This window comes from Schistocerca gregaria, chromosome 4, assembly GCF_023897955.1.
Source record: "Schistocerca gregaria isolate iqSchGreg1 chromosome 4, iqSchGreg1.2, whole genome shotgun sequence".
NCBI lineage: Eukaryota > Metazoa > Arthropoda > Insecta > Orthoptera > Acrididae > Schistocerca > Schistocerca gregaria.
Window position 1 is genome coordinate 565,110,894 of NC_064923.1, and position 25,773 is coordinate 565,136,666.

General features: G+C 44.2%; 1 protein-coding gene across 2 annotated transcripts in view; it reads right to left on the reverse strand.

Moving 5' to 3' along the window:
- Positions 1-16,855, reverse strand: part of LOC126365797 (uncharacterized) — a 32,681-nt gene extending 15,826 nt beyond the window's left edge. For both annotated transcript variants that reach the window (XM_050008380.1, XM_050008379.1), the window contains exon 1: positions 16,768-16,855. In XM_050008380.1, the coding sequence (XP_049864337.1) occupies positions 16,768-16,813 (46 nt within the window). In that variant the 5' untranslated portion in view covers positions 16,814-16,855. The remainder of the gene's footprint in view (positions 1-16,767) is intronic.
- Between the last annotated feature and the right edge of the window lie 8,918 nt (positions 16,856-25,773).

Sequence of the window (25,773 nt, forward strand, 5' to 3'; positions counted from 1 at the left end):
TGTTCGATTATACCTCAGGTACTTTGGTCGACATTTGTTTGATGATTTGCCTGACGGTTGGTCAGCAGTAGTGGCTGGCATTGTCAGAGCTTCACCCTCCATTGCTGCTGGCGGACTGGAGTCGAGCTCGCGTCCGCACATTATGTGTGTCTGGCGCATCAACGTCCATGGGCTTTCCTGTGGGCGTTCTGCCCTTACTACCTGCAACGGTCGTTTGCTACAGCACGGAAATCAAGGAACCATTCATTTTTAGATTTTCTTCTTTCTTGTTGAAGCTATTCTCGTGTTTGTGTATTTCTATAACTTCTCCGAACAAGCGGGTGTGATATCTCTTCTCTACGGTAAGCACTTCCGTATCGGCGAATTTTACTATGTGGTCGGTCTCACACAGCGCGTGCTTCGCCACGGCCGATTTCTCCGCCTGCCCCAGCCTACAACGCCACTTATGCTGCAAGATCCACAAGAATAATGTTCCAGTACGACTGATTGTTAGCGCTCTTGGCTCACCAGAGTATAAACTGGCGAGGGCGAAACACTTGGTCTCTCCGCTCTAGCTGCACGTGAAAAATACTGACACATACATAACAGACTCAGAACATTTCATTGAGAAGCTGAAGAAACTAAAACTTGAACGAAAGGACGTCCTGGTCAGTCTTGATGTTCTTTCTTCGTTTACCAGAGTGCCACTCAGTGACTCTCTGGAATACATCGGTTCCATTTTGCCGCAAAAATCACCAAGCTCTTTTATATAGAGCTATTTCGCAGCTTCTACGAACAGCTGGAAGACGTCACCGTGGGTAGTCCACTTATTCCAGTGGTGGCCAACTTCTTCATGGACATTTCGAAGCACAGTCACTGGACTTGGCACCTCTTGTGATCCAGATATGTCGACGGCAACGATACCTTCTTTGTTGGGAACCATGGTAAGGAACAGCTGCATGACTACCTAAGACACCTGAACAGCCTCCATGTCAAGATAAAATTTAACAAGGAGGTAGAAACGGATATGCTGGTCACGAGGGATGGCGAAAACCTGGAACACAGCGTGTATCTAAAATCGACACATATGTACCGATACCTACACAAACTTCCAAATCTCGACTCGTACCGTGATCAACATGGTTGTGTGAGCCGCAGCGCCTCAGATGACAGATGCAACACCTGAAAAGCTTTCTGAAGAGCAGTGGTTACTCAACCAGTTAATAAGAAGTGTCACAGAATCGAACACTCGCGAAATGACACATGAGAAAAAGAAATGTCGACTACGGCCTTTCTGCCATACACTTTCAGAGCGACGAACAGAAATGGATGTACACTATATGATCAAAAGTATCTGGACACCCCCAAAAACATATGTTTTTCTTATTAGGTGCATTGTGCTGCCACCTACTGCCAGGTACACCATATCAGTGACGTCAGTAATCATTAGACGTTGTGAGAGAGCAGGATGGGGCGCTCCGTGGAACTCACGGACTTCGAACGTGGTCAGGTGACTGGGTGTCACTTGTGTCATACGTCTGTACGCGAGTTTTACAAACTCCTAAACATCCCCAGGTCCACTGTTTCCGATGTGATAATGAAGTGGAAACGTGAAGGGTCACGTACGGCACAAAAAGAGTATCGGCCGACCTCGTCTGTTGACTGACAGAGATTGCTGACAGTTGAAGAGGGTCGTAATGTGTAATAGGCAGACATCTCTTCAGACCATCACACAGGAATTCCAAACTAAAAGTACTGTGACAGTTAGGCGGGAGGTAAGAAAACTTGGATTTGATGGTCGAGCGGCTACTCATAAGTCACACATCACGCCGGTGAATGCCAAATGACGCCTCGCTTGGTGTAAGGAGCGCAAACAGTTGATGACTGAACAGTGGAAAAACGTTGTGTGGCGTGAATAATCACGGTACACAATGTGGCGATCCGACGGCAGGGTGTGGGTATGGCGAATGCCGGTGAACTTCATCTCCCAGCGTATGTAGTGCCAACAGTAAAATTAGGAGATGGTGGTGTTATGGTGTGGTCGTGTTTTTCATGGAGGGGGCTTGCACCCCTTGTTGTTTAGCGTGGCACTATCACGGCACAGGTCTACATTGATGATTTAAGCACCTTCTTGCTTCCCCCTGTTGAAGAGCAGTTCGGGGATGGCGACAGCATCTTTCAACACGGTCGAGCACCTGTTCATAATGCACGACGTGTGGCGGAGTTGTTACCGACAATAAAATCCGTGTAATAGACTGGCCTGCACAGAGTCCTGACCTGAATCCTATAGAACACGTTTGGAATGTTTTGGAACGCCTACTTCGTGGCAGGCCTCACCGACCGACATCGATACCTCTCCTCAGTGCACCACTCCTTGAAGAATGGGCTTCCATTCCGCGAGAAACCTTCCAGCACCTGATTGAACGTATGCCTGCGACAGTGGAAGCTGTCATCAAGGCTAAGGGTGTGGCAACACCATATTGAATACCAACATTACTGATGGAGGACGCCACGTGCGCAAACACGACGTAAAGATTATTCATAAAGCGATAAATAAGATCAAGGAGTGTCTCAGATTGGCAAAGAAGGAAAGGGACCCACTTGCAACCCGAGAATATACCAAATACCACGTAAATGCGGAACGTTAAAATAACTCGACGATCAATCAACACCAAGATCACCGAACATAAGCGGCACTGGAGGTTGCGACAGGTGGAGAAATCGGCCATGGCGAAGCACGCGCTGTTTGAGGCCGACCTCATAATGAAATTCGCCAACACGTAAGTTTTTGTTGTAGAGAAGAGCTACCACACCAGCTCGTTCAGAGAGGCTATAGCAATACACAAACATGAGAATACCTCCAGCAAGAAAAAAGAAAGAAAACTTCAAGGTCAACGGTTTGTTGATTCCCGTGCTGCAACGAACTACCGTTGGAAGCAGGAAGGGTACAACTGCACCGGAAATGCCCACGGAAAAGCCCTTGGAAGTTAGAACGCCAGGTACAGTTGTGATCAAAATTAAAGCAAGATGCCGCTGTTTCTCCGTCCTGTGTCTAATTCACGATATAGTCATACAAATTGTCAACTATATGTCCGTAGGCTCGTGTTCTGCACGGAAGATGGGATTCCGGTGAACGGTCAACCATGCCAACGAATACGTCAGGGCACTTAGGAAACGAGGTAATGTTTGCCGGGTAGCCCCACAGACACAGTCCCTGTGTGCACTGTCACAGACGGCGCAGTATAGCTCAGAAAAGATGCTTACCAGTCTCTCTGCGGTGGAGAGCCATTGGAAGAAAAGAAGAAGGGCGGACGCAAACTGATTTGGCCTGGTGGCTTACTGTGAAGCGTTCTTTTGTTTCTCGGGTGTGGCGACAGTTTATAGAGACCGAAACTATATCCTGAAGACCAGGACAGAGCCGGCCACGTTTGACTTCAGAAAAGAGGACCGTTATTTGGCTGTAAGTGCACAACATTACCGCCTCAGTATTGCACGGCAACTGCATTTGAGCTCGTAGCATCCACTGGACGTGTCGTACCGAGGCAAACGGTGCGCAGAAGGTTTCGGCAGAGCGGCCTTAATTATCGGAGACCTGCTGTACGTGTGCCTCTGTCGTGTCTTCGCGGAAGGGAATGTCTAGAGTGGAGTCATCAGCATGCCCCTTGGACGGTCGAACAGTGAGCCAATGTTGTTTTCAAAGACGAGTCCCGATTTAGTCTGGAGAGTGGTTCGCGATGGATTCGCATCTGGAGAGAACGTGGAACACGATTTCGGGGCCGAAACATTGTAGAAAGAGACCGAGATCGAGAAGGATGCCTAATCGTGTGTTTACCTCTCGAACCCCTCTTCATGGAACTGTACAGGTGAATCGTCAATGTTTAACTGCTGTCACGTATCGTGAGTAGATCTTGGGATCTCATCTGCGGTTGTTGCGTGGTGCTGTGGGCCCAGACGCCATACTGATGGACGATAATGATCGACCTCATAGAGCACGGGTGGTTGCTGTTTCCTTGGAAAGAGAAGATATTGCACGCATAGCGTAGCCTGCTCGCTCTCCAGATTTCAAACCCAAAGAGCATGTCTGGGGTGCACTACGGAGATGGCTTGCATCACGTCAGCATCCACCAACACTCTCCAAGACTGCGAGCAGCTCTACAGGAATAATATTGCCTCAACATGAGACTGATGACATCATGCACAGCGTGCTCCGTCATTGTCAGGCCTGTATAGCTGCCAGAGGTGGTCACACCCCATACTGAGCACCTTAACCAGTTGTCGGAATATGTGTGCAAATCCGTTAAGTTGGAAAAAAACTAAGAGCATTTTGGTCTACCGGTATGCATGTTGCAGTTGTTTGCATTCTGTGTTCTTCACATAGTTTCTACTTTATTATCACATGTTTATGCTGTTTTGTGGCAAACTGAACGCAACCTTGCAAAATTTTCTTTTGTTGATTTTTATGTTGGACACCAGTTTATATATTATCTGCGGCCACTAGCTCGACTCCAGGACACCGCTAGCAATAGAGGATGAAGCTTTGAAATTGTCAACTACTCGTGTTGGCGAAAAGCCGGGAAAATAATCAAACAAACGTCAACCGAAGAACCGGACACAGAAGCCAACAGGCGCTTTTGAAGATGCTGATTGGACTACAATCTTTGAAATTCTGTAGTTATCAGAGATAAAATATACAAGGCGAAGTGTTATCAGCTGTTTGTACATGAAACGGACTACAGATACGAAAGGGGCACGATAGTTGGGAAAGAAGTGGGACAGCATTACAGCCTATCTCCCGTGTTATTCAGTATTGTCATTGATCAAGTAGGAAAGAAACATGGCAGCAATTTAAAAAATAGAATTAAAGTTCATAGAGATGAAATGAAGCCTTTAATTAACATAAAAGCTGAGAATGGTACTAAATCATATAGTAATAAATATCACTGACAAAACAGACGTTTTGCCGCGCTTGCAGCAGGCGTCCTTTGGATCTACTGTGACTGTTAATTCAGTGACAGTTATTTCACGAGGGCTGTTCGGAGTGCGAGGAACGATCGATCACGAAAAACAACAGTGAAAATCAGATGGAGCTTTGCACAGGTGTGTTGAGCAATGTCCTTATTATGCCCGTAGACAGAGTCACGTCGCTCTTCTCAGTTATGAGCAAGAAGTGGGTGCCTAAAGATGCCTAGAAAATAGTGTTTCCCGTCAAGTACGGGTGCCTGCTTGTAGATTTCATGCAGCCTCACGCACCTTAACTGTCATGCATTTCCTTCTTCATGGCAGTTTTCTGCCTCAGACGGCAGGGGCAATGAGGACAAATGTGTTCAAATGTGTGTGAAATCTTACGGGACTTAACTGCTAAGGTCATCAGTACCTAAGCTTACACACTACTTAACCTAAATTATCCTAAGGACAAACATACACACCCATGCCCGAGGGAGGACTCGAACCTCCGCCGGAACCAGCCGCACAGTCCATGACTGCAGCGCCAAGAGCGCTCGGTTAATCCCGAGCGACAATGAGGACGCTTCTGCAGCATTTTCGATGGGAAACTTTTGATCACCCACCATACGGCCCGGACTTGCCTACCTCTGATTTTCATGTCTGCTCATATGATTGGCGGGCTACCACGACAACACTTAGGCACAGGCAACGAAGTGCAGTGCAGCATAGAAAATTGTAAAGCACAGGAGGCTGCCTTCTGTGACAAGGGTATTGGAAAGTTGGTACAACGCTACGATGGATGTGTAAATCGGAGTGGCGACTATGTAGAGATGTAGCTGCAAGGTGTAGCTAACTGTTGCGAATAAAACGGAAACCTATGCACTTACAAATGAATCTCTGGCTAGCCGATAACATTGCAATACTGTCAGAGATGACGAAGGATTTGGAAGATCAATGAAATGGAGTGGTAATGTGTTTAAAGGAGGGTACAAGATGAACTTCAATAAAAGGAAGTCGAGTGCGGAGTGTTAACGAATTAAGTTAGGTGATGCTGTGGAAATTAGTTTAGAGAATGAGACACTAAAATTAGTGGGCTAGTACTGCTTCAGGGACAGACAAACAAATGACAACGCAGAAGTAAAAACAGCATAAAATCTGTACCCACAATTGCTACAGACGCTTTTATATAAACGAGAGATATGTGAATGTGGTTCAGTGTGAAGCTCTAACAGCATCCGTGCATGTAGATTCAGTAATGGGTATTCATTTCTGGCTGTTCTGGAAACAGCTGTTTTTATTGTCCAAACGTGTTTCAGCACCTTTGTACCATCGTAATTGGGTACTTTAACTCGGCTCGGTTTCTGTTTTCAAAAATGTTGAGTTCCGAACGGCCTTCTTTACATATCTTCATGGTGTCTGTTCTCATCTGCATGCTCATCTGTTATGGAAACGCACACAGAGACGTGTTACATACTTTTGAGGAATTCCAGTCACAAGTTACGCCTTTGAACTCAACAAAATACAATGTTTGTGTTGCTCTCGTCTGTCTGGTCGCTAGGACCCTGGCATAAAAGACGCAGCAGACGACGCTCCGCTTAGCAGGCCTGCCTGAACATTTGATAAGTCACTGTGGTGTCACCGCCAGACACCACACTTGCTAGGTGGTAGCCTTTAAATCGGCCGCGGTCCGGCAGTATACGTCGGACCCGCTTGTCGCCACTATCAGTGATTGCAGACCGAGCGCCGCCACACGGCAGGTCTAGAGAGACTTCCTAGCACTCGCCCAGTTGTACAGCCGACTTTGATAGCGATGGTTCACTGACTTCTACGCTCTCAATTGCCGAGACGATAGTTAGCATAGCCTTCAGCTACATTATTTGCTACGACCTAGCAAGGCGCCAGTATCCGTACTATTGATATAGTGTGAATCATGTACCATAAAGAGCGGAGTTCTCCATTAATGGATTAAAGTTAAGTATTCCACCAGCTACGTCCGTTTTTCTCAATTCTAATTCCCTTGTCATGTTCCAGACCTCACGCCAGCCTGCGTGAGCTAAAACGCGTGCATTTCGGCCTCCTTTAGGAACACGGTTGGCTCTCCTGCCAACCACAACAGTCACAACTGGAATCGGCCAGCTCGTACAAAAGCTGGGTGTATCAGTTAGTATGGATATGAAGTGGAACGGTCACATAGGCGCAGTCGTAGGTAAAACAGGAGACAGACATCGTTTCAGTGGTAGAATGCTATGGAAACGCGATCGTTCTACAGAGGAGACTGCACACAAAAGAGTCGTGCGACCCATCCTAGAATATTACTCACATGAGTGGGACATGTACCAGGCGGGACTAACAGAGGATATCGAAAGCTTACAACAGACGTCAGCACAGATGGTCAAACGTTCCACAGGTTTCCGTGATCCATGGAAGGGTGACACACAAATGCTGAAAAAACGAAACTGGCAGACGCTTGAAGACAGATGCAAACTATGGTACGAGAAACTACTATTTCTAGAACGAACTTGTTGATCGATCTGGGACTATACTACAAACTCCTAGGTTTCGCTCCCTTAAGAGTCGCGAAGACATGAGTAGATTACTTACACTCCGAACAGAGGCGTTTGAGGAAACATTCTTCCCGCACTCTACACGTGAACGGGACGAGAAGAAGCCATAATGCCTGGTACAGTGGGAAGTACACTCTGCCATGGCTTATAGAGTATACAGGGTGGTCCATTGATAGTGACCGGGCCAAATATCTCACCACGAAATAAGCATCAAACGAAAAAACAACAAAGAACGAAACTTGTCTAGCTTGACGGGGAAAACCAGATGTTGCTGTGGTTCGCCCGCTAGATGGCTCTGCCATAGGTCAAACGGATATCAACTGCGTTTTTTAAAATAGGAACCACCATTCTTATTACATATTCGTGTAGTACGTAAAGAAATATCAATGTTTTAGTTGGACCACTTTTTTCGCTTTGTAATAGACAGCGCTGTAGTAGTCACAAACGTAAAGTACGTGCTATCACGTAACATTCAGCCAGTGCGGGCGGTATTTGCTTAGTGATACGTTATCCGTTTTAAAATGGACTGTTTACCAATTGCGGAAAAGGTCGATGTCTTGTTGATGTATGGCTATGGTGATCAAAATGCCCAACGGGCGTGTGCTATGTATGGTGATCGGTATCCAGGACGATATCATCTAAGTGCCCGGGCCCTTCGCCGGATAGTTACGTTATTTAAGGAAACAGGAAGTGTACAGCCACGTGTGAAACTTCAACCACGACCTGCAACAAATGATGATGCAGAAATAGATGTTTTAGCTGCTGTCGCGGCTAATCCGCACATCAGAAGCAGACAAACGGCGTGAGAATCGGGAACCTCAAAAACGTCGGTGTTGAGAATGCTGCATCAACATCGATTGCACCAGTACCATATTTCTATGCACCAGGAATTGTATGGCGACGACTTTGAACGTCGTGTACAGTTCTGCCAATGGCCACAAGAGAAATTACGGGACGATGACAGATTTTTTGCACGCATTCTATTTACCGACGATGCATCATTAACCAACAGCGGTAACGTAAAGTGGCATAATGGCTGCACCACAAGTAGAACATCAGCGCCATTGGCGGGTTAATGTATGGTGCAGCAATATGGGAGGAAGTATAATTGGTCCCCATTTTATCGATGCCAATCTAAATGGTGCAATGTATGCTGATTTCCTACGTAATGTTCTACCGATGTTACTACAAGATGTTTCGCTGCATGACAGAATGGCGAAGTAGTTAGAGCATGATGAATGTCCGGCACATAGCTCGCGTGCGGTTGAAGCGCTATTGAATACTAGCATATTTCGTGACAGGTGGATTAGTCCTCGAAGCACCATACCATGACCCCGCACGTTCACCGGATCAAGCCCCCGAATTTCTTTCTGTGGGGAAGGTTGAAGGACATTTGTTATTGTGATCCACCGACAACGCCTGACAACAAGCGTCATCGCATTGTCAATGCATGTGTGAACACTACGGAAGGCGAACTGCTCGCTGTTGAGAGGAATGTCGTTACACGTATTGCCAAACGCATTGAGGTTCACAGACATCATTTTGAGCATTTATTGCATTAATGTGGTATTTACAGGTAATCACGCTGTAACAGCATGCGTTCTCAGAAATGATAAGTTCAGAGATGTACATGTATCACATTGGAACAACAGAAATAAAATGTGCAAACGTACCTACGTTCTGTATTTTAGTTTAAGAAACGTAGCTGTTGCCAACTGTCCATCTAAAATTGTGAGCCATATGTTTGTCACTATTACAGCGCCATATACCACAAAGCGAAAAAAAGTGGTTCAACTAAAACATTCAAATTTCTTTGCATACTACACGAATATGTAATAAAAAATGGGGGTTCCTATTTAGAAAAAAAAACGCAGTCAATATCCGTTTGACCTATGGCAGCGCCATCTAGAGAGCCAACCACAGCGCCATCTGGTTTCCCCCATCAAGCTTGACAAGTTTCGTTTTTTGTAGCTATTTCTTTTGACGCTTATTTCGTGAGATATTTGGCCCGGTCACGATCAATGGACCACCCTGTATATATGTAGATGGTGGCGTTAGCAAATTTGGGTAAACTTATGAGGTGTGCCCCATCCCATCAGCCTAGTGACAAAGTGGTGTGGTGCTGGATCTTGACTAATGCTCTTCCTACCCATGACGCGACAGAGGCGTCTCGGGGGGCAGTGCCAGCCGTTCTCTCTTTAATGACTGAGCTGCTCGCTGAACGCCTGACAAACTGCAAACGTCGCTGGATCTTCGTTTCGATTTCGCTCGGGCTTTGCTTTGCACTACTACTGGCACCTCTGCTGCTGTATAGGGTCATTCAGCTTACTATCTACAGGTTGGGCCAGAAGTCCCAGTACCCGCTAGTATCGAGTGAGGCGCTTCGTCTTGGTGCAGCCATATGCGTTCTGTAAGGATGCTTTCCTTAAGCAGAGGTATTAACCATTTTTGTAATATGTGTAAATAATTTTCACCATCCACAGTCTCTTCAGTGAAAGTGCGGTCCAAGCAGATGTGATGTCATCGCTGACCATATCACGTGAGGCGGGTTTCTTTCCAATTCGACTGTGTAATGATGATTCTCTTTGGTTCAAACGACAATAATTTTGCAACGTGAGCTGCGATAAATGGTGTAGTCATCTGAAAAAAGAATCTTAGCACAGTTCACTGCATTGGAGAACGAAAGCAAGGCGTGCTAAAACGCGCTCATTCTAGCCTGTATCCGATAACTCGTTTACCAATGTCGGTCGGAAAAGTCTGACCTTAAGGTCTCTCTTCGTGTGATCTCACATTGTTGTCCTCAGTATACCGAGTTCTGAAGCACATTTTAAGTGTCCACTTCATTGGAGATTAATCAATAGAAGCAGAGACTCTGGCACACGTTCCTTCTCGTGTCTGTTTGTAACACTGCCAAAAGCAAAAGCACGTCTTTCCCAATTCGGAAGCGTTGTCTTTCGGTTTGGAGCCTTATTAAATCTTTCCTGGAATGCTCCCATAATCTGTCCTATTGCCTGCCCTGTTTGTTATCGTTCGTCCACCCACACACTTGTCACCAAGCGCTCCTCAATACTGCAACTATGACCGCCCACATCTCCCATGGCTAAAAATAAAAAAGCGAATGCTACTTCGACTGCGAAGACATGTAAACATGAATTCCAACAACTGATAAGAACTAACTCAGGTGCCATCCTGCATAACAGTTTTTGCTACTAAACGGAGGTTACAGAGACACCGGGACTACTGACCCACTCTGTAGATTTAAGTCTGTGTTTTCAATACAGATTGCGCTATGCCCTTAGCAAACGACACTTGTGTAGCAGATGTTGGACTGTTGAGTTTGCTGCTTCCAGAATAGGACTGTTGATGTTATAAAAATATCGGGAATCCGATACATTGATATTTAAAAAAAATATAATTATCGGCTCCCGATACAAAGAAAAAAGTATCGATATGTCAACGGAAAAATATCGACGTATCGGCCAATAAAAATATCGAATTCATATTGCAAATATACTGCCGTATTTAGAGCTGTATATTTGATTCATTATTATATATTCTGTACATCAACAACGAAGAAGCCTGCCTATCCCTCTTAGAGCAAGAATTGGCCATAACCACTTTGCTAACAATTGTAACTGCATGTAAGTGGGACACTAAAAGGTATCCGATGGGTCCGTCATTCGGTTTCGTCACATATCGAATTTGTCCGGAACACTTCATATCGACTTTCCTTGCAGTGCCAAAATTAAGTGGTGAAGCATAACGTTGCAGTTTCTGCTGATAGGCCCAAGAGCCGATTACGTCGTCATTTCTTTCCACAAAGACTAATCTTTCCACTTAGATTTTTATTCATCATTTTCAGCAGTTGTTTTTTAACAATGCCGATGAGAAGAAATAGCACACTAGTGGCGTTAAAAATTGCTTTTTAACGCAACTGGTGTGATATTTCTCCACATCAGAAATCTTGTTATTCTATTCACACTGCACACTGCCAACCCCCCCCCCCCCTATCCCTCCCCCCCCCCCCCCCCCGGCCATATGTATAGGACCTCTTTTTCTTGTTTCAGTATTTACTACCACCAGCCAAAATATAGAAAGCAAAGAGCTTGCAGTAGAAGATATTTGTTCCACAGTGTCGAAGATGAAGAAGCTCTTAAGGTATGCGTCCTAGAGCCCATGTTTACTGGAGCTTTTTGCTACGAATGGTCGTTCCTGAATATTGACCAACCCCCAGGTACACACTGTATACACAGGTAATAAAGCTATAATTAAAACACACCAACGATTGACTGATAAAATTGTGATACATAAAGGAATTAGACAAGGAGAATGATTACGCCTACCCCTGTTCAAGTTGATAGTGGACCAAATAACTGGTGTTGTAAGAGATGAACCAGCATATAAAGTCTCAAATAAAGTCTTAAATGTTGTAAGTTGTGCTAATGATGCTGTACTGGTAGCAGATACTGAGGATAATTTGCAAAGTTTACTTCGCTAGTTCGATAAACAGCCTTATAATATAACATGGAAAATTCATCTAAAAATTGAAAGTATATGGTAATATGGTAAATTTTAGGTATGTTTTCTGTTATTGTAAATAATTCACCTTTACTGTACTGGGACAAAGATGAATGAGTGCACTGCTTGACTCTGTGATCAGTTTTATCTATGGTTGACTTGCTAGTCAGTTAGTTGTGCATCACTGGGGCATTGTTATTTGAGTCATGGTAGTGAGCAGTTGAGTTTTTCAGTGAATGAAACCTCTTATTTGTAAATATGAAAGATACTATCTGGAATACTTCATTACGGAGTTGAAAACTCATTTATAATATTTTGTTGTTCTTTATACTGATGGAGAAGATTTTAGAGAAATTTTAAAGGTAATGAGATAATTTTGTAATTGTTAGAGTCTTCTAATGTTGTGCAGTCTCTTTGTCAATAATCAGAGTTTCATTTCTTGAGAACGATTTTCTTTAGTAAACAAGCCTTCTCCATGATTCATACAAAAATTTTAAATATTCTGTCGTGTTTTCATTGCACCTTACTCCACACGGCCGAACACATTGTTTCTGACAAGTAAAAAGAAAGAAATTAGTAGTGAGAAGTTTATTATACTTTAGCTGCTGCATCTGCTGATACATATTTGCTTTCGAGAACGTCAGTACTCCAGAGACAAAAACAGCATGCTGAGCAAGATGTAAGTCACGTTTACTTCAAGGCAGATCTCAACTTGTATTCTTGAGCAAACAATGTGTAGTCGAGATTGTCAGGTGTTGCGCTAGCAAGCATATTATTCAATGCACAGTGTTGGTGATTTCAAACAGTTATTTTCTTCCGAATAGAGTAGTAATTTATTTTTGTGGATATTCCAAGTCAAACTTTGCACTTCATTACACGCAACATTCATAATGTACTTCGGCAATGAGTTTTAGTTACATAGTTTTCATTGAGCACACAATTAGTTTCTTTTGGCATCTAATTAGATTCATTTTCTTTATTTAAAATTTTGCATTTCATGAACATTAAATTTTTATTTCACGAGACCGTTTGCTTGTCAAAATGTCAGTTTTGCCCAGCAATTGAATACGATACAAAACAAGAAAGTTTTTGAAATCGATATTTATACTCACATTTCTTTCACATACAGAAAATATTTCATAGGAAGCTTAGAGTATCAAAAACACCTACTAATTGTTAATTAGAAGTAGATGGTCTGTCAATTGAACAAGTGATTTGCTTTGATTATCTAGGTTCTGTTAAGCATCAGTTATAAAGTCTTAACCTTGAAAGTAACTAAGGCAGTAAGGGTAGCTGGTTGCTTGCAAAATACTGTGTGGAGAAACAAATTTATGAGAACTGAGGAGAAAATAAAAATATGTAAAGTAATGGTGCATCCTGTTGTGACATATGCATCAGAATCTAGAAACAGAAACGAAAAAAATAAAACAAAAGTTAGCGGCAATGGCAATGAGAGTACAAAGACAGACCAAGGACTAACTATGTGTGAAAACAGAACAATTTTATCGATAAGAGACCGGTGTGAAATACAAGATATAAATGAATGAATGAAGACTAGAAAAAGAAATTGAAAGGATTATGAAGAAAGGTTGGACACCATAAGACTAGCTAAAATTTGTAAGCATGGACGACAGCAAGAGGAACGACTGCCTGAGCGACCACCCAGAAGATGAGACAACAGCTGGTCCAGTACATCCACAGAATGAGGCCAACAAACAGGGGAAAAGCTAGTCAGCAGAAGCAGCAAATGGCGTACATAAATAAATATAACGATTATCTGAATCTTCTGGAAATGAGAAACATCGTCAGGAGGAACGTGAATGACAAAAACAAGGAAAATGGGAGATAATTTCCCGAAAATGAACTTAAAGGAAGTGTCTGGAAGCATTATGTCTGAGGTGGCCTTTTTCATATAATTTGTCAGTGTCGGGTAAGTAACTCACAAATAATGCAATGGGCTTTCAGATGTGAATGTAGTATGTTTTGAAAATACAGTAAGAAGCACGGTTATTTATAGACTGTTCCGTTACTTCTTGGTAAAACAATTCCATATTTACAGTTGAATGACAAGTACATTGTTTTTTTACTCCACCGATTTTTGTTTATTTCAAACTAGTTTTCGGCTTTTTGGGCAGTCTTCAGCAAGCAACTGACCAGCCTCTGGAAGGGACATTAGTTTTTAGGTAACCCAACACTATAAGCAAAGATGCATCCAATTGCATGGAGTGTTGTGCATCAAACCTGTTTCTTAACTTCCCAATTACTCTTACTCAATAGGCAATATTAATTTTTTAAATATTTTTTTATCTTATGGGTTTTAACTGCTAAGGTCATCAGTCCCTAAGCTTACACACTAATTAACCTAAATTATCCTAAGGACGAACACACACACCCATGCCCGAGGGCTGACTCTAACCTCCGCCGGGACCAGCCGCACAGTCCATGACTGCAGCCCCTTGGACAGCTCGGCTAATCCCGCGCGGCGGCAATATTAAACACGACAAATAATTAAACTACACAGTGTGACAAGTTATGTGATTATAACGCCAAAGTTTGTGAGGTCCTGACACTGACTGAGAAACTGTTAAACTGAGCACTCCTCAGTTACGTTTTGAACATATTTTTCAACATTGCACGTTAAACTTTAGATAACGGATTATATTATATACAATAATTAAAATACACAATCTTACAATATTACAGGCATATAACATGTAATAGTGTAAGACTGTGTATTTTAATTATTGTGAGTAATATTGCCTGTTGCCTGAAGTTCAATTTACAATATTGTAAAACATATTGTTGCACAACATACATCAGGAGTGATCAGATTAATACTTTTTCAGGAAATGTCAAGACCTCACTTTAGCTTTATAACCACTTAACAAGGCCCCCGGAGTAGACAAAATTCCATTGGAACTACTGACGGCATTGGGAGAGCCAGTCCTGACAAAACTCTACCATCTGGTGAGCAAGATGTATAAGACAGGCGAAACTTCAAGAAGAATATAATAATTCCAATCCCAAAGAAAGCAGGTGTTGACAGATGTGAAAATTACCGAACCATCAGTTTAAAAAGACACAGCTGGAAAATACTAATGCGAATTCTTTACAGATGAATGGAAAAACTGGTAGATGCGGACCTCGGGGAGGATAAGTTTGGATTCCGTAGAAATGTTGGAACACGTGAGGCAATACTGACCTTACGACTTATCTTAGAAGAAAGATTGAGAAAAGGCAAACCTACGTTTCTAGCATTTGTAGACTTAGAGAAAGCTTTTGACAATGTTTAATGGAATACTCTCTTTCAAATTCTGAAGGTGGCAGGGGCAAAATACAGGGAGTGAAAGGCTATTTACAATTTGTACAGAAACCAGATGGCAGTTATAAGAGTTGAGGGACATGAAAGAGAAGCAGTGGTTGGGAAGGGAGTAAGACAGGGTTGTAGCCTCTCCCCAATGTTATTCAATCTGTATATTGAGCAAGCAGTGAAGGAAACAAAATAAAAATTCGAAGTAGGTATTAAATCCATAGAGAAGAAATAAAAACTTTGAGGATCGCCGATGATATCGTAGTTGTGTCAGAGACAGCAAAGGAATTGGAAGAGCAGTTGAACGGAATGGATAGTGTCTTGAAAGGAGGATATAAGATGAACATCAACAAAAGCAAAACGAGGATAATGGAATGTAGTCTAATTAAGTCTGGTGATGCTGAGGGAGTTAGATTGGGAGGTGAGACACTTAAAGTAGTAAAGGAATTTTGCTATTTGGGGAGCAAAATAACTGATGATGGTCGAAGTAGAGAGGATATAAAATGTAGACTGGCAATGGCAAGGAAAGCGATTCTGAAGAAGAGAAAGTTGTTAACATCGAGTATAGATTTAAGTGTCAGGAAATCATTCCTGAAAGTATTTGTATGGAGTGTAGCCATGTATGGAAGTGAAACATGGACGATAAATAGTTTGGACAAGAAGAGAATAGAAGCTTTCTAAATGTGGTGCTACAGAAGAATGCTGAAGATTAAATAGGTAGATCACATAACTAATGAGAAAGTATTGAATCGGATTGGGTAGAAGAGAACTTTGTGGCACAACTTGACCAGAAGGGATCGGTTGGTAGGACATGTTCTGAGGCATCAAGGGATCACCAATTTAGTATTGGAGGGCAGCGTGGAGAGTAAAAATCGCAGAGGGAGACCAAGAGATGACTACACTAAGCAGATTCAGAAGGATCTAGGTTGCAGTAGGTACTGGGAGATGAAGAAGCTTGCACAGGATAGAGTAGCATGGAGAGCTGCATCCAACCAGTCTCAGGACTGAAGACCACAACAACAACAACCTGTAATATTGTCAACTTTCATTATTTATTTTGTTTATTGTTGTTCTTTGGGTAAAGAGTAATTTCAGTGTTAAGAAATAAGTTTGACGCACAACAGTCTACGAAAGTGGATTGTATCTTTGCCTACAATATTTGGTTACCTAGCAACTAGTGTCTCTTCCAGACGCTATTCAGTTGTTCCCTGAAGATGGCCCAATAAGCTGAAAACTAGTTTGAAATAAACAAAACTCAGCAGAACAAAAGCAGTGTACTTGTTATTTAGACATAAAGTGTAAGTAGCAGTTTCCAGTAAAGAAATGTGTGTTTCTTATTATCTGTGTTTTCCGATTATCCATGCAGTGTCGGGTCTGTTTTAACGCGAATATTCGGGAGCCAGTAGTATGTAGATAGTGCTTGGAGAAGTGGTGGCGCATCCCCGTACTCACCGAGTAGCACGGCGAGGCTGAAGCAGGTGACGGTCGCGGACGCCATGGTGTGGTGTTGCCAGCAGCTGGCCGGCGCCCGCGCTTTATATCGCCCCAGACGGCACGACGGCCAGCGCCGGGCCTGACCCCGCGACCCCTCGCTGTGATGGACGCCCTCGGGTCGCGCCGCTAACTGCCGGCCAGCTTCGAGTCCGGCCACAGCCTGCCTGAGAGGGGCTGCCCGTGGCCTCCGTTCGCAACGTGACCTCTGTTCCGCGTCACCGACCGCTGGCACCGCGCGGCCGGCTCTCTGCTCGAATACACGTGCCATCTCTCACCTTACTGTGCAAGCACTGTTGCAGCACAGGTGGACGTCCCGTCGCGCACCTAACACTGCACCAACCAAAATAATACCATTTTGTGTCAGCAGGAAATATGGTAATCTTCCGCTCTAGTGACGCTCTAGTGTGCCACACATTTCGCCACACTATCTTCCTGGAGAACTGAGTGAGGTAACGTGAAGTTAGTGTTATTTAAGTACAAACTTTGAAATTGATTTTAAGCTATCTTCCCAATGAGTTAAAGACTTGAAATTTTTTAAAAATAGCTCACCACTTTGTGACAGTGCAATATTAAATCAATTTCTTTTCCGTCTGTTCGGCAGGGGTGCGGTGTAGGGGTGTAAAGGTTCATAACTCCACACATCTCAGCTGCCCTGCAGGACTGGCATGTTATGCAGGTAGTATCGGAATGCATTAAAGATGGTGCGCGAGTGGATGGGATGGCTGAGCAGAGAGACAGTGGAAAAGGAGGTGGACAGAGAGGTGAAGGAGGGGAGGAGGTGATGTGTAATATATATGGTATACACATATATCGGCATTTATTCACGTAAATAGCTAGTACACACATCAAAGAAAGTTTTCCATTACCCCAGTTCCCAGTACCCCTGAAGATAGACGTTGCCTGTGGATATGGTATCACAGACACATTCCCTTTGATTGTTCAGAGATGCCCTAAACCTGCACAAAGACGTAAAAAACCATGCATGAGCAGCGCCTATTAGACGGAGGGAGTCCGACAGCCGATCATTTCCAGTCATTCGACCGCGATTCGATCGCGTCCGCAGTTACTTTGCGCCAGGAAGTGCTCTCAACAAGGGAAGTGTCCAGGGGTCTCGGAGTGAACCAGAGCAATGTTGTTCGGACATGGAGGAGATGCAGAGAGACAGGACCTGTCAATGAAATGCCACGCACAGGCCGCCCAAGGGTTACTACTGCAGTGGATGACCGATGCCTACGGATTATGGTTCAAAAATGGTTCAAATGGCTCTGAGCACCATGGGACTTAACATCTGAGGTCATTAGTCCCCTAGAACTTAGAACTACTTAAACCTAACCAACCTAAGGACACCACACACATCCATGCCCGAGGCAGGATTCGAACCTGCGACCGTAACGGTAGCGCGGTTACAGATTGAAGCGCTTAGAACCGCTCGGTCACCACGGCCGGCTACGGATTATGGCTCGGAGGAAACTTGACAGCAACGCCACCTTGTTGAATAATGCTTTTCGTGCAGCCACAGGTCGTCGTGTTACGACTTAAACTGTGCGCAACAGGCTGAATGATGCGCAACTTAACTGCCGACGTCCAAGGCGAGTTCCATCTTTGCAAGCCACGACACCATGCAGCGCGGTACAGATGGGCCCAACAACAAGCCGAATGGACCACTCAGGACTGGTATCACGTTCTCTTCACCGATGCTTTCAATCAGACAATCGTGGGAGACGTGTTTGGAGGCAGCTCGGTCAGGCTGAACGCCTTAGACCCACTGTCCAGCGAATGGAGAAAGGTTGAGGTTCCCTGAAGTTTTGGGGTGGCGTTATGTGGGGCCGACGTACGCCGCTGGTGGTCATGGAAGGCGCCGTAACGGCTGTACGATGCGTGAATGCCATGCTCCAACCGATAGTGCAACCATATCGGCAGCATCTTGGCGAGGCTTTCGTCTTCACGGACGACAATTCGCTCCCCCATCGTGCACATCTTGTGAATGACTCCCTTTAGGATAACGACATCGCTCGACTAGAGTGGCCAGCATGTTCTCCAGACATGAACCGTATCGAAGATGCGTGGAATTGATTGAAAAGGGCTGTTTATCGATACGTGACGTCGTCCGTAAACAGCCCTTTACAATCTATCTCGGAGCGTATTCGATAGAGAACATGTTCGATGGAGAACATGCTGGCCACTCTAGTCGAGCGTTGTCGTTGTCCTGAAGGTAAAGGGACTGTGTCTGTGATACAATATCCACAGTCAACGTCTATCTTCAGGAGTTCTGGGAATCGGGGTGATGCAAATGTTTTCTGATGTGTGTAATGAGAACGTGAGCTATTCATGCAACAATTATGTATTACACAATTTGCATTAACCAGGCAAAATGCGTCGTATTACTAGATCAAACATACATTTAAGACCAGTCAAAAACATCTAAAAATGCCTTCATAACTCTGCGTTCTTCACGAAAGCACTATAACATTTACTATTTAAAGCAAGTGATACGTCCACACGACAGAAATTAAGATCAATAAATAATCATACACTGTAGTCTACTAATGTTTTGGGGCATAATATGGCGTCGTCAGATCCAAAGCAATGTACAGTGTAACGCCTTCTCTCCCCTATTATACCTCCATGGGAGCAGCACAAAAAAGAGAATCACGGTGTGTTTCCATAATTACAAAAAGCTTAATATACGAGAAAAGGAAATTTTTAACGACAAGAAATGTTCTACTCCCGTTACCTAAATTCTACAAGAGCATGTGATGATGGGTGTGGGTCAGAAATATAACTACGAAGAAAGCTTAAGGAAGTACCTGATGACATACTAAAACGCAACACTAACAAAGCTACTCCTCATGTTCAATGATTCGGCAACTACAGATACTTTTACACTTTCTACATATGTATCAGTGAAAATTTATACAGGAAAATCGCACTACGAAATCTCCATCTTATCACCTCTCTGGCGAAATCGTGATAAATTTTTTAGCAGTTGTAGCCATTACGAAGTGCACTCGTCCATCACAGCTAGGGAATACTGTTAAAATAACTAGACGACACGCTTACCGGTTTCCTCTGAACTCAGACCTCACGCAATTAGACGTAAAAACCAAATCAACGCTGTTCTTATTTCCGCATGCGATGCATGAAACCGCGGCTGCACTTGAATTTGATTCAAGTTTTCTATAACGAATGAGCAATATGATCGTGCTTTAGCCCTCCTTTACTGCGTCAAGGAGAGATTACATTTCAGGTGACTCTTCTTAGATCACACTTACGTTTCTTATAGGACACGAGGTACATTGGTTGCAAATCGATCAAAAATTTGCAGACCTAATAACAAATATAACATTTCTGTTCACTTGATACAGTAATCACTAGACGTGCGTGTATTGAATCAGAGATAAATGCTTATCAATTTACATTTTCACACGTAATAATAAAATACACGCAGTTTTTACGTTTCACAACACATTACCCATTAGCTTTCTGACCCTATTTCACATTTCTTTAGTCTTTTTCGTAATATTTATATTTCTAAAATTCCCAGTTCTGTTTAAATACACTCCTGGAAATGGAAAAAAGAACACATTGACACCTGTGTGTCAGACCCACCATACTTGCTCCGGACACTGCGAGAGGGCTGTACAAGCAATTAACACTCGCACGTCACAGCGGACACACCAGGAACCGCGGTGTTGGCCGTCGAATGGCGCTAGCTGAGCAGCATTTGTGCATCGCCGCCGTCAGTGTCAGCCAGTTTGCCGTGGCATACGGAGCTCCATCGCAGTCTTTAACACCGGTAGCATGCCGCGACAGCGTGGACGTGAACCGTATGTGCAGTTGACGGACTTTGAGCGAGGGCGTATAGTGGGCATGCGGGAGGCCGGGTGGACGTACCGCCGAATTGCTCAACACGTGGGGCGTGAGGTCTCCACAGTACATCGATGTTGTCGCCAGTGGTCGGCGGAAGGTGCACGTGCCCGTCGACCTGGGACCGGACCGCAGCGACGCACGGATGCACGCCAAGACCGTAGGATCCTACGCAGTGCCGTAGGGGACCGCACCGCCACTTCCCAGCAAATTAGGGACACTGTTTCTCCTGGGATATCGGCGAGGACCATTCGCAACCGTCTCCATGAAGCTGGGCTACGGTCCCGCACACCGTTAGGCCGTCTTCCGCTCACGCCCCAACATCGTGCATCCCGCCTCCAGTGGTGTCGCGACATGCGTGAATGGAGGGACGAATGGAGACGTGTCGTCTTCAGCGATGAGAGTCGCTTCTGCCTTGGTGCCAATGATGGTCGTATGCGCGTTTGGCGCCGTGCAGGTGAGCGCCACAATCAGGACTGCATACGACCGAGGCACACAGAGCCAACACCCGGCATCATGGTGTGGGGAGCGATCTCCTACACTGGCCGTACACCTCTGGTGATCGTCGAGGGGACACTGAATAGTGCACGGTACATCCAAACCGTCATCGAACCCATCGTTCTACCACTCCTAGACCGGCAAGGGAACTTGCTGTTCCAACAGGACAATGCACGTCCGCATGTATCCCGTGCCACCCAACGTGCTCTAGAAGGTGTAAGTCAACTACCCTGGCCAGCAAGATCTCCGGATCTGTCCCCCATTGAGCATGTTTGGGACTGGATGAAGCGTCGTCTCACGCAGTCTGCACGTCCAGCACGAACGCTGGTCCAACTGAGGCGCCAGGTGGAAATGGCATGGCAAGCCGTTCCACAGGACTACATCCAGCATCTCTACGATCGTCTCCATGGGAGAATAGCAGCCGGCATTGCTGCGAAAGGTGGATATACACTGTACTAGTGCCGACATTGTGCATGCTCTGTTGCCTGTGTCTATGTGCCTGTGGTTCTGTCAGTGTGATCATGTGATGTATCTGACCCCAGGAATGTGTCAATAAAGTTTCCCCTTCCTGGGACAATGAATTCACGGTGTTCTTATTTCAATTTCCAGGAGTGTAGTTCAAATGGCTCTGAGCACTATGGGACTAAACATCTGTGGTCATCAGTCCCCTAGAACTTACAACTACTTTAAAAAATGGTTCAAATGGCTTTGAGCACTATGGGGCTTAACTTCTGAGGTCATCAGTCCCCTAGAACTTAGAACCACTTAAACCTAACTAACCTAAGGACAGCACACACATCCATGCTCGAGGCAGGATTCGAACCTGCGACCGTAGCGGTCTCGCTGTTCCAGTCTGAAGCGCCTGGAACCGCTCGGCAACAACGGCCAGCCCCGGTTCTGTCCCTGAATTAAAGCGTAATAACTACTTTGTAAAAATTCCTTGAAACTATACTTGTTCTGCCTAAAACTGAAAATTCTGTTTTCTTGATTTTTGCTCTCTATGATTGCGCCGCTGTTCTCTGCTGGTAATTACCCTGTGCCTCCCACATAATTGTGAACTGAAGAGTTGTCATGTAGAAGTACATGTAGATTATGACTCCTCGTTCGTGTTGCTTCATCACATTGTTCATAGAGCGCGATTCCTTTATCTAATAACAATATCTTTCGACAACCTATAACCACCCCATTGCATATTGAAGAGAAAATAGTAATAATTTTGGAATGTTATAACATTTTAGGATACTCGTTCGTAACTCATTACCATTACGTTACAAAATACACTGGAGGAGATAAAAAGAAAGAAGAAACCTTACGTTGGGTCCAGTTATGTCAGGACGAATTACGCCCTGAGCAGTCCACACACCGCAAGCCGTCTTACCGTGTGCGACGGAGGCTACTTCTAGTTCGAGTACGTGGGGCGTTCAGTAAGAAATACAATGCAATATTTTTCTGAAAATATGTTTGTTTTATTCAGGATTCCAGTGCACCATATTATTGCCTACTCTTTTGGCCACAAAACCCTACTTTTCAACATCATCTCCGTTCAATGCGACGGCCTTAAGCCACCTTATTGAGAGGGCCTGTATGGTCGCTTAGAACCACTCTACTGGTCGACGTGTGAGCCAACGTCTTGCTGCATCAACAACCTCCCCACCATCCACGTTCTACTTCCAGCTGAGTTAATCCTTTCTTGGGCCAAACACTTGAAGCCGGAAGGCGGTTACGCGCCGAGGAATCAAGTGAGCGCGCACCTTTGAGTGCTCCAACTGATGGATGAGTATGTCAGCGCTACCAACAGAGACGTCCAGTTGTGCAGCGAGGTGTTCGATTGTTGTCCGTCTATCACCTTGAATGACATTGTCCGCACGTTCCCACATTGCTGGAGTCAGAATGCACCTCCCTAGTTAGACGCCATTTTGAATGCTACGTTTAGCGTCGCCACCTGTCGGAACTGTATGAAACTTTGCTAGCTGAAGCGGGAATATTCCACCATGTCCCACTATGAATTCTGCATTTTTCCAGTCGAAATTGGCCGAGGAAAAGAAATGTGTTGCATCACTTATTGATCACCGCTCGTATAACTGGCCCCTTTCTTGTAGCGATCATTAGTGCGGATGTCGATAAACCTCCGTTCGAGCTGCAACTACACTTTTTTTGTCGTACTAATTTTGCCAGTACAGGTGCTGGAGAAAGGAATACATCTGCCTTTTCTACGACGTACACACTCGAAATTTTAACACAAATCTTTTCCGTGATATTCGACAGCTCACTTACTGCGTCTATCTTTGAAATTCGTCGAGCATTTTCAGAACCGGAAACGAGTATTTTGTGAGCCACGTCTATCGTCGAAGAATTACATTTCGTTTAAGGTTCTTCCAGCCAATATCAACCTAGCACTTACTTTTCGTGCAATTAGTTTTATGTTGTCATTTCGCCTTAGATTGCTCTTGATGGATATTCCTAGATATTTTACGATCGTTGCTATTTCCAGTGATTTTCCGGCAACAGCTTAATCGAAGAATAATGCCTGTCTTCGTCTGTTTAAGCAAAGTTTTTTACATTTATTTTCGTTCATGATCTCTGCATCAAACTAATATCTTCTGCATCTCGTCTTTCTCGCGTTCTGTACTGAGATGTCTTTAGAATACTTGTCAGAATGTACCTTTATTAGAAATAAAATGAGCAAATAGAACATTGCGACAGAATCCGTAACATTAAAATAGAAACCTTACTGTCATGCTAGAGAATAGTTCAAAATAAAACCTCAGGTAATTGTTTAAGGAGAACCATTGAACCATTAATCAATAATAGTACACGACTTGCTATAAGCTTAAGTCGACACACTTTATCAAATACCGTTGACAAAAGTGGTACGTAAAAATAAATAGACCATCTGTCTGCTTTAATATATCCTCTTCACCTACCTGATAATTAATTTGGACGCAGTCACTTCAGCCCGTTAAATATACATAAAAAGTAAATCAAGACCTCTTCTTCCTGCCGTCGCGGTCTCGGAAGCCAAAGTGAGGAGGGCAACAACGTCAGCATCAAGTGTATAGGTCAGACAGACAAACACGCTACAGGTGACTGGAAGGGATGTTAATTGTTTATAGTGTCATTATTTGTATAGTCTGTAAATGTGTGTCAATCCCGAAAGTTTCGTGTGAGGATCATTTTTGGACGTTCATGAAACGAATTTGGAGGTTCTTGGCCTAGCGAATTGATCAGATTGTGGAGCGAAGAAGCTATAAATCTGATGTATTTCGCTTAGATAATTTGTTAGATATATGGTTTCCTTAGGAGTCTCCTCGTGTGTGTGTGTTGAGAGTATACTTGGGAGATTCCATTACAACACGAAAAAGGTTGTTCTGTAGAGTTTGCTGTCTATTAAAATGTTTATTTGCGACTGTTGGCCACACTGTCGAACTCTATAAGATAGCCGGAAGCATGATGACACGCCAAATAACCAGTTTTGTATTGTCTCATGGTGCGTCACTCTTGAAGGGCACAAAAAATTGATAAAATAGGCCACAGTCCTTATTGAACGCACTGATTATGCACAACCTCCAAGTCAATCTCTTGTCTATGATAAGACATGTGACTGAGTCACACCAAGTAAAGTCTGTGCCACCAATTGAGAGTTCGAGCTAGGAGAGTTTGAGCTCTGTGGTAAACAGATCTGCTTGGTTCATGTTAGGATTGACGTTCATCTTCAGACAGTGCACCAATGAATGATTTTGCCCAGTCTCGTTTGCCCAGCTTAGGTTGTGGCAGCTCTTGAATAGCCAGTCATCGGTGTACCGGACGATTTCCACTCCTGCCTGCTTCGGTATATCGTTGATGTAGATAAAGTGCATCGCGGGATCCAAAACCGAGCCCTGTGGCACCCCTGACAGCAGTTGTTTTATGCTGCTGCAACGATAGCCGTTGCTCACGAAGGATCTCTTTTCCACCAGGAACAAATAAATCTTCTTGAGCACATATCATAGACAACTTGTGGAGAATATTTTATATATTAAGTCATCGTGCCACACGAGGTCAAAAGCATATTCTGTATCAAGGAATACACTCCCTATGTTTACTTCCTTAAGTGTTGACAGTACAAACGTACTGAACCAAGCTGATGGTTCAAATGGCTCTGAGCACTATGGGACTTAACATCTATGGTCATCAGTCTCCTAGAACTTAAAACTACTTAAACCTAACTAACCTAAGGACATCACACACATCCATGATCGAGGCAGGATTCGAACCTGCGACCGTAGCAGTCGCGCGGTTCCGGACTGAGCGCCTGAACCGCTAGACCACTGCGGCCGGCCGAACCAAGCTGATGTCAACATCTACTTAAGCATTGCTTACATAGTCATAGTCGTGAATATAGACTACCTGTAAGGTACCAAATATTGCTATCTGCACGTAATAAGGTAGAATCGATATTAAAACTGCTTACAGTTTCAGAGAAACGTGGGAGACATACATTGAAGCGCCAAAGAAACTGGTGTTGCCATGGGTATTTGAATACAGAGATACGTGTATGTAAACAGGCCGTCGGTAACGCTTATATAAGACAACAAGTGTGTGGCGCAGTTGTTAGATCGG